Genomic DNA, 15,976 nt, shown 5'->3' with positions numbered 1-15,976 from the left:
CACAGAGACCGATGCGGGGCTCCAACTTGCAAACTGTGAGATCATGACCTGAGCCGAAGTTGGACGCTCAACCGACAGAGCCACCCAGGCACCCCCACTTTTACACTTTTTATGTCAGTACAGTTAATGAAAAACACATACTCCTTGACATACATACTATTAAAATTCTAAAATTCTAAGATGATTTTGTGTACCACACTCTGGTAGGAAATGCTAAAGTAAATTAGTTTTTATATCCTGCCTTTAAGTTCAGTTTGGGATGGATTGAGTCAAATTTTAATGCATCTAATTTCTGAAAAAAGCAATTGCTGAACTTGAATTTTTCTTAAAGATTTCTGTGTTATTGTGGCACAAGTTAAGATTGGATACAGGGAGGTATAAAGGAAAAGAAACCATAGAATCAAAAATTACAAGGATTTATCAAAATACTGAATTTTTGAGTCAGATTCTTATTTTCTAACTGAATAAGTTCGATGGCTTATAGTGTATGTTGTCCAGTTTATAGCCTTCTATTGGACACTTTGGTTTATAAAACAATTTCTTAAAACTTTGATGTTCAAAACAGACCAGTTAAAAAATACCTAGTCTTAAACTTGGTTTAAATGTGAATTAAAATTTTTTTCTTTAAATTCCTGACATTTGTATAAGGCCTCATTAAAAATACGTTGAAAACACAGCCATAATTTATATGGCATTTTCCTTGTAATCATAAGAATGTGACAGGTAGCTGCTTTTTACTACTTTAGAAATCTAAGTCTTAACCAGAAATTATGATTTAAAACTCATAATTTTTTCTATCCTAGTGCCTGTATCTAGAAGGAAAACTACCTATGCCATAGCTAAAGCATTAGGCTGTTATTATAACACTTTTTCCCTTTTCATTTAAACTAAAAAAAATTGTGGGGCACCTGGGTGGCTCACTCTGTTAAGCATCTGACTTTGGCTCAGGTCATGATCTCATGGTTTGTGCTGTCAGCACAGAACCTGCTTCAGACCCTCTATCCCCCTTTCTCTCTGCCCCCCCACCCTGCTCATTCCTTCTTTCTTCCTCAAAAATAAATAAACTAAAAAAGTTGTAATTATAATGTATATCATTATACACATGTACTCATTATAACACAAAGATTCACTTAAAAGTTACTGAAAAAGTCTAGAAGGGATATAATTTTCCCCTAGTAAAACAGTTTTTTGCTTGCCTGGAGAGAATGTTTTTATAAGAATGTGAGGGTTATCCTGTTGAGTGTAAAATATAGAAATGGATACTTGTGAGTATATAACTTGCCAGTGACCAGCAGTGCTCTATACCAGGCTTGTATTGAGCAAAGAATCATTCTTTTTTTAAGTTTTATTTGATTTTAAGTAACCTTCACACCCAACATGGGGTTCGAACTCACAACCCTGAGATCAAGAGTTGCATGCTCCTGACTGAGCCGGCCAGACCCCCAGAGCCAAGAAGCATTCTTTCTCACTTTTCAGGGACATGGCTGAAAGTACAGGGTCTTGAGCCAGATTTCTTCCTGGATTCAATGGCAGGCATGGATCTGTCCCTTAGAAGCTAGCTGTGTGATCTTAGGTTACCTTACTGTCATCCTCTGTGATATGGGGAGAATAAATAGTACCTCCTCAGAAGGTAATTGTGAGAATTTAAAGCCATAAAGTGCCTAGCACAAGACCTATAGAAATAACTTGCTGTCATTTCCACAACCACTGCTTTCTGTGTATGGCATAGAAATTTCATTTCTGGTAGCTTTTGAAATAAGCTTTGTGCAACATACATTCATTTATAAACTGTTATAATAACAGTGTTATTACCTGAGATTTCAACAATCATAGTATGATCATCCATAAATATCTAGAAGCAGGCTGAACTATTTCTAACAGGCATTTGTGGGGAGCAACAGGGATTTATAGTGAAGGGAAAACTGCATTAACCTTGCATTTCAACCCTCCCCTCATTCACTTACGTACTGCATAAATTCCAGTCTGTTCCTCTCCCACTTCTCTCCTTTATGCCAAGCACAGGGCCTGACAAAGGAGAAATGATGTCTACTTGTGAATGAATGAGGAAAAGTAATTCTGGTTCCGACAGGTATATACTAATGACCAATCACCATCTCAGAAGCCTGGCACATCCCAAATCATTTCAAAGACGTGTGGGAACTATCTGCACTGGTGGGGCTCAGTGGAGTGAGTAGAGGTCCTCCTAGGAGAGCTTTATAAAGGCATCAGAACCACAAAGCTTTGCATGTCAGCTTTTAAGTGAGTCAGTTAGCTGATTTGCACAAATGCCATATTCCCTTGGGACCCTGGTGTTTTAATATTTTTTGCCAAATGGTAAAAAGTGGCTGTTAATTTGAAAATTCCTTTTTATTGTTTATTGCTACTGGGATGACTGAGTAGATAGTTTCCACTTTTTAGGAGGGAAATACCACACATTCCAAGGCCTTGATCTGTGTGTGCTGTGGCCATATTTTCCAGAAGGTAGTTATCTTTACCCATGGCTCAATTTTGAGATGTTAATTACAAACCTATGATTCTCCCCCCCCCCCCCCCCCCCCCCCCGTTTAGTTTTTAGCAGGGAATCTGGCTGGGAGTGGCATCTTAGTGTGAGTCCTGGTATGCTGGGAAGAACTGTGTGCAGTTTGTCAAAAACCCTATTATAACTGGTTAGAAAAACAGCACCAAGGCTAGAAAAACAGAATGTCTACTATAAAATGAAACACTGTGCTTTTCCTATTTGTTCATGTTGCATGATTCTACAGTGTGTTTTTTGTTGTTGTTTTTGGGGGGGCGGTGGGGAGCGAGAGAGAATGAATGAGTGGGTGAGGGGCAGAGAGAGAGAGAATCCTAAGTAGGCTGTGTGCTGTCAGTATAGAGCCCAATGCGGGGCTTGCTCTCTCGCACAAACCATGAGATTATGACCTGAGCCAAGATCAAGAGTCAGACACTTAACCGACTGAGCCACCCAGGTGCCCTGATACTACACTATATTCAAAGAAAACTTATATTGAGTGTTCAGCAAGATAACAGGTACAAGTATATAATCTTAATTCGTTAGTTTTTAATGCTGAACTTTGCTCTAAGAGCATGACCTCTACTTCCTTCTTTCATGACTTCCCCCCATTCTGATCTGCCCATTTATAGTTCTGCCTCCCAGGAATAGTTGCCATTGTTGCAAATAAGCTTTTTCTTAAAGGACAAAATAAGTAATTTCAAGTGAACTTGCTGCCTTTCATGTGGGTATCACTGCTAGGGCTCCGTGGCTCTTTCTAATGGATCATGTATGTGTGGTCCGTTTCTAAAGAGAAACCCAAGGCCCTAAAAGCACTGAGGGGAAACTCATCTTAAATATTAGCACAAAAGACTTCTTAGCCAGGTTCTGTGGACTGGGACTGGCATGTTGATATTTTATATGGTGTTTCAGGGGGTGGGAGGGGCAAATGCACAGCAAGAGATCATTTTTTGATAGAGCTTCTTGACTCTCTTAACTAGAATCCAAGAGATTTAGAATGATGGTTGAAAACCTAACAAGTTTTACTTCTGGAGGGAGAGGTTCAAAGTTAAATTCTTTTGTGCACTCAAGACTCCTTTTTTTCTTCTGTGATTGCTGTTGGATTACAATTAATAATATATAAAACATACTTAGTGTATTTGTTTCCCATGAACAAAAGGGCACATAACCTTATTAAATCTCATTTAAGAAAATTGTTCTCCTTTGAGTTAAAATTCAGAAGTAATTATAGATCAGGTGTATGAGGTTTCTCCTTTTCAATGTCAGAAAAGCCTTTTTAAAAGTTTTGATTGTACTGTTTCTGATGTACCTTAGCATTCTAAAAATCATTATAAGGACTGAAAATCATCTAAATAAGTGATCCTAGAGTTGACTTTATGGATGCGATGAATTTATACTTAAAATAGGGAAGCAGACAAATATGTTAAAAATAAGGCTTAGAAGAGCAATCCTTCATTTGAGTTATTCTTTGTATTTGAAATCTCTGTTCTAAAAGCCCCAGTGAGAAAGCTTATCTTCTCAGACTTCTTTCGAGCAGGTATTAACTCACACAGGAATGCCAGGTCCTGAGTAGTATGCATAGGAGGTCACGGACATTAAAAGGACAAAAGGATTCAGGTAGTTTTTGGTCATTCTGCAAAATAGGGTCTCTGAACTCATTAATCAAGTTAACACGGACAAGGATGACAACTTCGGCCCTCGCCGATCAGGACTACTCCAGCCCTAGGTTAGGGGTAGGCTAGAAGAAATTTTTTAGCAGGAACATTACATGGGAGCTAGTATTGGAGGGCAGCATCTTAGTGTGTGCGCCCAAGGCGTCTTGCTGCTGAATTGACTTGTTCTGGAGAGTGCCCTCTCCTGGCCAATACTGGTGTGTACACACCTCAAATCTGTTTTTAGTATCCAAGCTTCACTTCCTGTGAAGTTCGCAAGTTATCCAGAATACATTCATGATGAAAATTCAACTGAATTTTGGTCTTATTTTTAAAATTTTTTTTTTGTAAAATGGATTTAAAAGAACTCAAATGACTGCTCTATTTTTGTTAACTTGGTTTTTTCTACCATAGGTCTCAACAAATGGCAGCTATTACATCAGACAGTGACGAGTCCTGCTGCTCCCTTACAGTGTCTGACAGACCACTGTGGATTCAGACTGGGAGCATTGAAGTTAACAGTGAAACGGGCAGGTCTGTCTGTGCTAAGCCCTGCCACAAAGTGAAGAGGGCATCATGTCACCACTTGATCATTCTGAAGTAGGTTAGGCTAGACATAAAAGAGTTCATTAGTTCTTTTTCCTGAGTTTTCATTGACCTTTGTAGCTGGGTGTATCTCATATAGGTGACCGTTTTACTGAATGAAAGTAACTTTCAATTGGTATTACCAGCTGTGCTAAAAACAAGTAGAGCCAGCCTCCTGTGAGCTTCCGTGAAACGAGTTTCTCCTAGGGCAGTAAAAGTTGAGTATCAGGTTGTAGAATTCTGTCAACTAGCAACAGAGTCTTCGTGGAAAGCCAAATAGTGGATTTCTCTATCTTTTCACTATCTCAGTCTTTGTCACTTTTATATTCATTTAACTTCTTAGTCATTCTTAATGTGTGTATATATAAGAATATATATATATACATCTATGAACATATATATATTCTTAGCGAACTAACCTCAGAACCATTGTCATTTACATAAGGAAAGTCAAAATTCAGAGGGGGGCAAAAGATAATCCTGAAATGTGGCCATAATCTTTTTAAGTACATTTATTGAAACTTCTCTGGATAACGCCTTAACGGCTTATTTGGGACTCTTCTACAGCTGGGAAGGTTTAAGGATTTCTGATGTACTGCTTCTGAACTTACGATCTCTTTTTGCTTCCTTGAATTAAGGCTATTTAACCCTCTGGTGTGTGCAGCTGGTGGTGAGCTGTAATTGGGCTATATCACTGCAGATAAGCTATAATTTGCAAGCTGAGTCACAATGGCACATTTTGGATCAGAGATGGAGGCTGGGATATTTTGGACTCTTACCTGGATTGCAGGGATGGTAGCTACCCTTATGGTGATTTCTTGAGGAAAAATCATGTTTTAATTTTCTGTACCTCTCATAGGAATCATAAGACATGCTTCAATCCTTGGCTTTCCTGTCAACCTGATTAGGCCTAAGGTTGAAGCCAAACATAGAGTCATAAATAGAAGGAAATGAAATTGTACATGGGATTGACTGTTTACTTTTTTCTTCTCTTTCAGTTTACTTCCAGAGTTCTGTGTGGGTCTAAATAGTATTACGATTGTTGGTTTTAACAGATGAACTTTTCTTAGTTCAATGTCAGTTCTAAAAGTGTTAATCATTCTGTTTCTTTAGAAGCAAAGACTACATTCACCTTCCATTCTGATGTGTGCAGTGTAGAAGCCATTTTTCATTGCTTGCGAAAAAGCATGATAGAATGCCCTGTAAGTTTATTTTATAGGCCTTGATCTAGTAAGTCAGTGAGGCAGCACTGGGAAGCTTAACATAAGAGCAAGAGTGCTAGCAAAGAGTGGGAAAGACACCTACTTTGAAATATCTGGAAGTTAAACATTGGGAAGGATGGGGGTGGTTTTTCTTTCTTTCCTGCATTCTGTGTTTGTTTTGTCAGTTATTATTCCACTGAAAACACCATAGACCTTTGGCTTAAAAGTACATTTGACCAAAAAGTCGTCATTCTCTCCACAATCACCTCTTTTGGAATTGAGGCTCTTATTGGTACTAGTCTCCCAGGCTTGAGAGGCGTTAACCAGGGATTATAAAGGGTTTCAATGGGGTTCTTACCACTTGGTATTAAAGGGAAGTTGATAATGTTGGGCAGAAATTCTGGTCGTGCTTCCTGGCAATCATTTTTATAAGCTTTGCCCTTTATATTTGCTCAGGCTTGCTTTTTTTTGGAGGTATGGTGAAGAGGGCCTCTGCTCATGATCTGGTGTGATAAGGGACGCTGTATCTAATGAGTGTACATAAGTGGCCTTTGAGTAGCGAAATGGCGCTCTTGATGCCTTCTGATGTGCTGTGTGTAGCTCTGGGAAGGCACCCTCCACCCCCCTTTTTTGCTCTTTACACATATGTAGACAGTATGCTGTGCAGCTGACTTGCACGTAGCTTGATTTGTTATATAAATTTGCTCCCGTGTGTAGGCAGCCTGTGCTAGAGGAAGGCCTCTGGTGCTTCAGAGTGGTCCACAGCAGCTGAGGATTCACAGAGTTTAGTATTGTTTCTGGTGAGGTAAAGAACATAAAGCCGCACAAAGAACAAAGCTAAAATCCCCCCTTTATTAGGCAAATGTTCATCAGGTATTTTAAAAAATATACTCAAGTGCAGATTGTGTGAAGGTGACAAGTTTTGTGTTGGAATTTGGCCAGATGTACCTCGGAAATAAAATGAACGCTTCTGCTGGTTTAAAGTGGAAGTAAATTGTTTTCTCAAATGTTGGTTAAGTTTAGCTGATTTAAAAGAAAAAAGTATGATCCTATAATCTATGCAGGGCTGAATTTAAACAACAAGGACATAATTTTTCTCCTATTTACTTGTGCTTAACTACCTTTTCTTTACTGTATTTCAGCACAAAGACATTAGCAGGCTGCTGGTTTCATGGACCTGTACCACAGTGACACAGAACACCAGAGCATCAGGACTGAATGAAATTGGAGATTCAGATTTTTAAAGCTGCACTAAGAAGTAAATGTTAAGGCAGTGGTTAAAACCCAACAGTCTATAAAGGGGCACTTGCAAATTGTGCTATATTAAACCGAAGACAAGGCATTAGGGGAATGTTTTATAAAAAAATAAACCATTGCAGTAAGTTATGCATGAAAGGAGGAGAAAAGTGATATGAAACACGCAAGGAAATCACTTGAATTTTATGTATGAAGAATCACTGACCGTAACTTTTTTTGAATGTGAAGTTCTTACCAGTACAGTTTGGACAGGCCTAAGAAGGCAAGGGATGATGACAGAGAAGCTGGATTATTTTTTGAACTAAAACTTTGTGCTTTCTTCAAGGTTTTGTTAATCAGTTCAGCAATGAGCAAAGGCATTTCTAGAATGGATCTCCTGTGAAACAGCAATAGTCACATATGCCGAGGTGAGGCCAAGGTTTCCTTCAGGTGCTGGTGGAAACAACAGAAAAGATCTAACATCCTGCTAAAAGGATGGCAAAGTGCCCCACTCCACCCAGCAAAGAGATTTTGGACCTTTTTCTTTCTTTAATAAAGCAGGGCTGTATTATCTTGAATATACGTTTGCTTGTTAGAACATATTAAGATGTATTTATTTGCCACCAGTATTTAACATTTGTGCACATTTTCATAACAGCATTCTTACCTTTTAAATTCTGACTCAAAGTGGATAGGCTAGTGTTGATCTTAGAGTGAAAATGTATACTCTAAGAGCTAGTTCTTAATCCTACTGAGGCGGAAAGGCTTTTGCCCTGAATTGTGATGTGGACCTCTCTCATGGAGAGCCCTTCCTTCTAAGTGCAAGATACTCATTCTCCCAGGTGTCAGGTGGGACTTGACCCTGGGAACACATAGTAGGAACAGACCCATAAAGAGCTTTCACGCATGGAAAATGAATTCTTATTAATGGAGACCATACTGTTGTTTTGGTCTTTGGAAAATACTTATTATGAAAAACTTTAATTTTTCTTTTTAATGAATGGAGAAAACATGAGAAAACCAGATGGACCTATTACTACTACATTTTTAAGGCATTTTATATTTGATGGTGCCGTACTTTTAATAATAATACTGAAGTTTTTTAGTGGCAATGCTGATTTATTTTTTACAAGATAATCCATATTGATTACTTAATACAAAAAAAGGGAAAAATGCCAAAAAATAAAATACAAAATTCATTTGAAGGAACATAACTGAACATTTGGCTCCAGTGTTCAGACTTTCCATAATCTTACTGTATAGGTTTGGAATTACTTAACCCCACACTCAGGATTAAGAAAAGGGTCTGGGTAAGAGTTGGGAAACATTTAATATACTTGACTAGGACTTGTTTTACAACTCAAGAAGAAAAGGTGAACAGTCTTCTAGTGAGCTTAAACAAATTTTGATTACACTGCAAATAATTAAGTTTGTAGTGCATTCTAAAGTCTTTTTGGAAAGTTCTTCCATGAAGTCATTACACACGTTTGATCAAATCTGAAAAAGCTCAGGAACTAGCAGCAGGGAGTTCTAAAGATTACATGTACTTCTGTGGCGCCCTCTTAGACTTGGGTCCATCTTGTTCTTTCAGATGTTGAACACCAGCAGTACCTTTCAGGCTCACTTTAAGAACCAGAGAACTCTAAGCCATGGTGGGTTGCACAATAAGGATTTGTAATTAAGCTTTAGAATTCTTTGCGCAATGATGGAAATGACCAAGAAATAATACAAAGGCAAAACCTGATCTCTCCCAATTCTTTTTAAGTATCTATTTTTTCTCATGACAAAACTCTCAAAGGCATTTTGTTATAAACCACATTTTCATTTTTTAATAAATGAAATTTGGTGGTGTTTAAAACCTAGACATACCATGTTGCTATTTCACTTTTCATTGCTTTAGTTGCTTAATATTTAAGCTTTGCTTCATGCTACCTTTGTATTTCAAATCTTCACAAGCCTATTTCATTTTGTAGACTTGAATGACAAAAATTGTTTCTCATCTAAAGTATGCTAAGACTTCAATGTTAAAGAATGTTGTGTAACATTTATCCAATAAAGTCTTGATTTTTTAAAATTTAGTTATCTAAAAACTTTTGTTTACTTTTTAAGAGTTAGATTTTTTTTTAACTATTAGGACTCAACCACTGTTCTTTAGGGAGCTGTTTTAAGTAACACTGCCTCCTTAGGCGAACAGCCTGTAAGTTTTTATTTAATCACCGGGAGATTTTATGGGACCCTCTATGACCAAAGGATAGAAGAAGGGTGAATAGTTTAATTAGGACCCTGTACATAGACATTACTGGTTTTCTTCAAATTCTAGTTAACATATACTGTAATATTGTTTTCAGGAGTATATGGTTTTCTTTTCTGATGGAAACAAATTTACTACCATTCAGAGTTGGATGTGATTAAGTATCTACTGGTAGGTTTAATTTTAAGAAGTCCTGCCCTTATGGATAAATGGTTGCTTCTTTAAAAGCCCAGCATGTCTGGGGGACCTGGATGGCGCAGTCGGTTAAGCGTCCGACTCGATCTCGGTTCAGGTCATGATCTCACGCTTTGTGGGTTCGGGTCCCGCATCGGGCTCTGCACTGATGGTGCAGAGCCTGCTTGAGATTCCGTCTCTCCTTCTCTCTGACCCTCCCCCACTTGTGATCTCTCTTTCTCTCTCAAAATAAACTTAAAAAAATAAAAGGCCTAGCATGTCCAATGTGTTTGAGCAGAAACACTCGTTTTCAGGAAAAAATTAGCCTTTTAAGGCCTACCAGAGAGCTGAGATTTTTCAGACCCAAAAACTTAAGTTACTGTGTCTCACCCCCTCATTTGAGATAAGCAATTCTTTAGAAGGCTGCCTGTTATTCCAGAGTATATACAGAATCTTTAGGCTCAAATATTCTCCCATTTCAGCTTATGTAAGTGTAAAGACGAGGCCACTGGATTATGGCTCTGTTTATATTTTGTATCCCCTCCCTGAAGTTTCCTACTAATGGAAATGGAACTAGAGAGAACCAAGGTAAGCCATGCACACATCATCTGGAAGGCCGCCACATGACATCCACCCCGCCCCAATACAGTCCAGATCGTGTTATATACATGTGTCAGTATGTTTACAGACGCCCCTCTTAACAAAGGAGAGGGGATGAGTGATGAAACCCATGGATACAACTCAGGACCTTTCTGGTCTTCATATAAGGAAATGTAAGTTTGGATTCATGCCCGGGAATCCTGTATGGAATGTACCAGTACCTCCATGGACATGCTGGGTATGTCACTGCAAATATGCCCTACAGATAAAATTAAGCTGTTTTCCTGCTTTTATACCTAAGAACTCATTTTTCTTCTTTCAAGTAATGATTCTTCCCTCAGTGCTTTGAATAGAGCTGTGTTTTCTTTAAGCATACCTTGCTCTAGTGGTGAACATCCTGCCAAATCTTTGCTTATTCACAGTGAAATTTCATGGCCTAAACAAGTAGGTATCATATCAAGAAGGTAATGAACCTGGAAGGAAAGAGTATACGTCAGGAATACTGTGTCAGAGGAAGAAAGAGCTGGCCAAACCCAAGCTGCTAGGTCACCGTACTTAAGCATACTTCTGGGATTAGTCCTTTCCCGATTCCTTTGTGAAGCACATTTGTAGAAGCAACCTTCTGAAGCAAGGGAGGCAAAGTGAGATGGTGACATTAAGAGGATGTTTCTATACAGATAACCTGCTTTACAGGTACGGATTCTAATCTAAGGTCTACCAGTCACCTTCCTGACAGAAGACTCACACGGTAACCTCACTGGCCAAAACCATGGAAGATGGAATTTTTTTCCCTTGAGTGAATTAATCTATAATTTTGTGCTTCTGAATTCTAAGCTCAGTGCGTGATTCCTGAGTGGACAGCTCAGATCTGTGATCTAAAGCAGGTGAACCATATCATCAGTCTGAAGTACCTTGAGGTAAAGGAGTGTCTGCTGTGTCACTGTTCCAGAAAAGCACAGCCAGGGGCTTCAGTAAGACACAAAGCAACCTTGTGGAAGACAGGGATGGGGCTGGGGGTCCTTCACATGTTTAAATGAAGCTGCTCTAACACCTGTAGAAAACAAGGCAGTTACTCTTGACCTCTGATGTCAGCGCTGCCAAGGCAGGACCTCATCAGTGTCATGCTGCCTCAGGAAATCACCCAACCTTCTCTCCCAGTTAACTTCGTGAAGAAAAGTTGTAAATAGCATATTCTATTTTGGGCTAGTCAAACTATTCCACAAAACAACGTTGTGTACGTCAGACCAAGTACCAGAGACCGTCCACCAAAGCCTACATTCTTTGAAATGTAAACACTGTTCTCCCTACTTCACTCCATTCCCTTGCTTCCCATTCCTGGCCTCCCTGAGGACTTCTGTCTTTAGTCTGCCTGAAGACTTTACCATCTGTGGATTTCTAACTTGTTACATTTGGGGAATTGGAGGGCACTTGGGTGCTCAGGTGGCCTTAGGTGGCTGCCAGGTGGGTGTTCAGGTAGGGTGCCTGATGTAGACATCCACCTAACACAGCATCCCACAGGGGGACAACAAGCTTCCAGTATCTTCATATCTAGCTCCTCACCTTTGGCACTGATTTCCCGGAGAGGCTTCCGAGTTGGTTCCCTTCACATCCGCCATGATGCCTGATGGCTTAGAAGCCCCAGTGCCAGGCAGGAGTTCCCATCTGGTTGGGCTGTATTTTTTCAGCAAGCCAGAGCTCTAGGAGCTGGGACCAAATCATGGCTGAGAGTGGTTAGCTATGCGCTTCCTGGGCAATGGGACAGCAGGCCGTGCCGTGCTTTAGCTAAGAGGGAAGTGTGGGCTTCCAAAGTTGCCTCCTGAGTGAAAGCAAAAAGAAGGTAAGGAGTCATATTTCTAGTTCTGGCTGATAGAGCTTAACTCCTATGTGATGGAGTTTATTCCTAGTTTGCAGACCTCACAGAGTTGGAAAATTCTTATTATAGAATATTCTAAACATCTGTAAAGTAGACTAGCATAACTAACAAACCCCATGTATCCAATCCTAGCTTCAACAATTAGCAGCTTGTAGCCAGGAGGACTGAAACGTTTAATGCTCTGAAGTATGAGGGCCATGCTGACTAGTTTTCATATACTCATGTTACTAGTTTCTTGACTGCCCCTTGAAGGGTTTGAAGCAATTGTTCTGATACTCTAGGGTTATTTTAGCCCCACCTCTCGGGTTGACTGGTAGCAAGCAGTCCATTGCTCACTTTCAGAAGCACTAATGGGCTTGTTCTAGTGGGGACTCAGGGCAGCTCTTGGCAGACAGCAGGAAGCAAATGGAAACGATCACCTCCTTTTTCTGTCCGGCTTTTAACTGTACAGTTTCCTGAAGGTACAGACTTCCTAGCCCCTTCTGGTACAATGTGCACATGCTTCCTCTTTTAAAGGAAATGCAGGTGATAGAAGGACTAACTAAGCTCGTAACTATTGAAGTAGGGGGGAGGGGCGGGGGGTGGGGAGTGGGTTGCAGGGTGAAAAGGAGCATACACACCTCGCTAAAAGTGTTCCAAGATTTTTACCAGGGTTTGGGGGTATCAAGCACGCAGTACACCCCAAAAGACGTATTAGAGGAAGAGTTCAATGCCTTCAGAAATGAGGGGGCGATGAAGGGAAAGGCTGGCTTACGACAGGAAGTGATCACAGCAACACAGACACAGAACAGGCAACAGCTGAGCTGGCAGTGACCCCCAGGGCTGCCCCTGGAAGACTGAGCTACAGCAACTCTATGCTGCCTTGTAGGCCAACAGCAAGCTTAAGGGAAAGTTCAGATAACAGAGGAAAAGGGACAGAGGCTTAAAGCACTGATTCTTCCTGTCCTAGGAGGTCTCTCAGATTGGCACCCTGGTCTTAGAGGGTTACTGGACCTTGCCCTTTAAAGACCTTAAGGATATTAAAGCAGCCATTCACCTGCACAGCTGTTCCCATCCTCCTTGATCTTCCCCTTTGACATTTCAATTTTTGCTAAACAGGTTGTAAAAGACAGGATTCACAGGTCTGGTTAGCTCTTAGGATCAGACAGACAACTCGGCAAATACGTCTCCCAATCAGGTTTACATTTAATACCTGCTGCCAGTTCTCTAGTCCATGACATTTTACTCAGTAAAATCCCTCCCTCTGTCTTTCTAAATCAGTCTGGATTCCAGCTTCAGAGCTGTGTAAAAGGAATTCAATTACATTTCCAGTAGGCTCGGAGGCCAGCTCAGCGACCCACAGCACCAGAAATAATCACCAGGCCCAACAACATTTCCAAGAGCAGTTCCCTACTTTCAACGACACAAAATGTTGCGAGAAATAGGGACTTTCGTCATTTAAGACTGAACAAGCATTCATGCCTTTGACTATACCTGAGTTAACTCTGAAGGTCCAATGTGTGAGGTCTTGCCATTTTACTGAAGTTCAAATGTAGGCCCAGTGCCACGATGTTCAGGTCATTAGCTAGTAGGCTCAGCCACTCCCCAGCCTCCACATCTCGGCATGGTGTAATATTCTCTATTCCTACAAGCACAATAACTTGTAATAAGATATGGAGTTCTGGGGGGTGAGACAAGGGGCAAAAGGGTGGGGGGAAGGGAACCCAGGGGCAGTGCTTCTGATGGAAGGGAATCATATACAGAAAGTCAGAGTTCTTAGGAAAAGAGGTTGGATCTTAAGAACAGAATATAACCATAGCTCAGATGCATGACGTGAGGAAAAGGAACTAATCTACAGTGCACTCCACAGAAAAGCACTAGATGAGTAGGACTTTGTTGTAGGAATAGTCCCAGTTTCCTGGGTGAGCCTCCTGTGAACAGAAAAGTCGCTCATGTCAAAGTTAGAGGGGTGGTTAAGACATAGTATGGAAATACAGAGAACACAAGATTCAGTGGAAATGTGATCTGGGAGAGGGTGGGGAGGCTGAAACTACAGAACAAGGTGGGGATTTCTGAAAGTCTCAAGACAAAGATGCAAAAATGAAAATTTACAGATGAGAAGACATATGCTTACAAGCCAGACTGAATGCTCAACATCTCAGGACATTTTACATGGCTGCACAAGATGGGCTCCCCACTGGCTTAAAGTGACTTTCTTTACAAAGTGTCTTTTTAAGCTTCACAGTGTATAAGTACTGGATTCACTGTTGAGAAATCCTAGCTGAGCCCTCTAAATTAGCCAGAACTGCACACCTATCCAAATAAAAACACTACTGTAGAAAGTTCTGGGACCATTAACTGTAGGGTGTTAAGGCCATTCTGGGCAATACACAGGGAAGTCCCAGATCAATCCACTGGTCTCGACTAGGTGAAACCAAGCTATTATCTTTCATTGCCTCCCACCATATTCTTTGGAAGGTGAAAAATAGCACATAAACCTGGCTGACATTAAAAACACTTGCTGGATCTTAAGATTTTGAGGAAATGACTAGTTTCTACTTACCTTGAGATAACATATAACGGTTAGTAAAGGAGACATTTTAAAAATCAGGTACTAATCAAAGGGTACAGATACTGGAGACTTCTGGATTGTGATGGTTATTCACATTGAAAACACTTCTTATAGAATGCTCTTTAATACCAATTAACTGAGTTTCTGGTAGAGCGGTAGGTGTTGGTGCTATTAAAAAAATAAACATGGCCCTTACCTTCCAGGAGCTCATGGAGGCAGGGAATAGATACTATTTAAATAAAATGTATCTTAATAGTCTTCAAGGAAACTGTTGAAGGAGATCCAAAATTATTTTGATCCATCATGATATTGTCGGAATAAGAACATATACAGAATCAAATGCTTCAATTCTATTCCATTCATTCTAATGTCAACTATTTTCAAAAGGTTGAATCTATTTTTTCTTCCAGATTTGTAAACAGAGAAATAATTGTGGTTGATTAAAAAAAAAAAAAACCTCCAAATTTCACACTTAGGGGTGTGTGGGTGGCTCAGTCGGTTGAGTGTCTGACTTCGGCTCGGGTCATGATCTCACAGTTCGTGGGTTTGAGTCCCGCATCGGGCTCTGCACTGACAGCTCAGCCTGGAGCCTGCTTCGGATTCTGTGTCTCCTTCTCTCTCTGTCCCTCCCCTGCTTGCACTCTCTCAAAAATAAACGTTAAAAAAATTAAAAAAAAAAATTTCACACCTAGTTAGATTCTTTCTTTTCTTTCAAGATTCATTGTGAGATTTCAGCAGGGTGGAGGTGGTGGAGAAGGGAGAGGAAGCAGAGAGGAAGGCCTAAGAAGCAAAACCTGGGCACCTGAGTAGCTCAGTCAGTTGAGTGTCCAGCTCTTGATTTCAGCTCAGGTCATGATCTCATGGTTTGTGAGTTCAAGCCCTGCGTCTGGTTTGGAGTGCGGAGCCTCCGCACTGGTCCCAAGTGCGGAGCCTGCTTGGGATTCTCTCTCTCCCTCTTTCTCTGCCCCTCCACTGCTCATGCTCGTGCTCTCTCTTTGAAAATAGACTAAAAAAAAAAAAAAAAAAAAAAACAAACAAACAAACAAAAAAAAAACCTCTGGAGCCTGTGGCAATGACAATGTCTTAAGGAAGGCTGTATCTAGGCAAAAATGTCTATTTCCTCACTCCCTGGAGGTTCAGACAGGTGCTCAGAAATCTCAGCTCCGACCTTGGCTGAGTCTCAGCTGTTGAGCCCAAAGTCAGAATCTGGCAAAGTAGCTCTCAAAATGTGGTCTGAGGGGAGCCTGGCTGGCTCAGTTGGTAGAGCATGCGACTCTTGATCTTGGGGTTGTGATTCAAACCCCATGTTGGGTGTAGAGCTCTATTAAAGAAGAAAAAAA

General features: G+C 40.4%; 1 protein-coding gene and 1 long non-coding RNA gene across 11 annotated transcripts in view; one reads left to right on the top strand and one right to left on the bottom strand.

Moving 5' to 3' along the window:
- Nucleotides 1-9,265, top strand: part of PWWP2A (PWWP domain containing 2A) — a 130,207-nt gene extending 120,942 nt beyond the window's left edge. For 2 of the 10 annotated variants that reach the window (XM_058721954.1, XM_058722000.1), the window contains 2 exons: nt 4,579-4,764; nt 7,094-9,265. In XM_058721954.1, coding sequence (XP_058577937.1) covers nt 4,579-4,764; nt 7,094-7,142 — 235 coding nt within the window. In that variant the 3' untranslated portion in view covers nt 7,143-9,265. Of the gene's footprint in view, nt 1-4,578; nt 4,765-5,862; nt 5,952-7,093 lie in introns of those variants that run through there. The other 8 variants (XM_058722014.1, XM_058721973.1, XM_058722010.1 and 5 more) reach the window with 6 other exon arrangements.
- Nucleotides 7,377-15,085, bottom strand: LOC131507412 (uncharacterized). The gene is made up of 3 exons (XR_009259493.1): nt 13,559-15,085; nt 10,589-12,028; nt 7,377-7,640 (listed from the first exon to the last, which is right to left on the bottom strand). It is a non-coding gene; the product is annotated as an uncharacterized LOC131507412 (long non-coding RNA).
- Nucleotides 15,086-15,976: the final 891 nt, after the last annotated feature.

This window comes from Neofelis nebulosa, chromosome 1, assembly GCF_028018385.1.
Source record: "Neofelis nebulosa isolate mNeoNeb1 chromosome 1, mNeoNeb1.pri, whole genome shotgun sequence".
NCBI lineage: Eukaryota > Metazoa > Chordata > Mammalia > Carnivora > Felidae > Neofelis > Neofelis nebulosa.
This window is presented reverse-complemented; position numbering and strand designations above follow the sequence as displayed.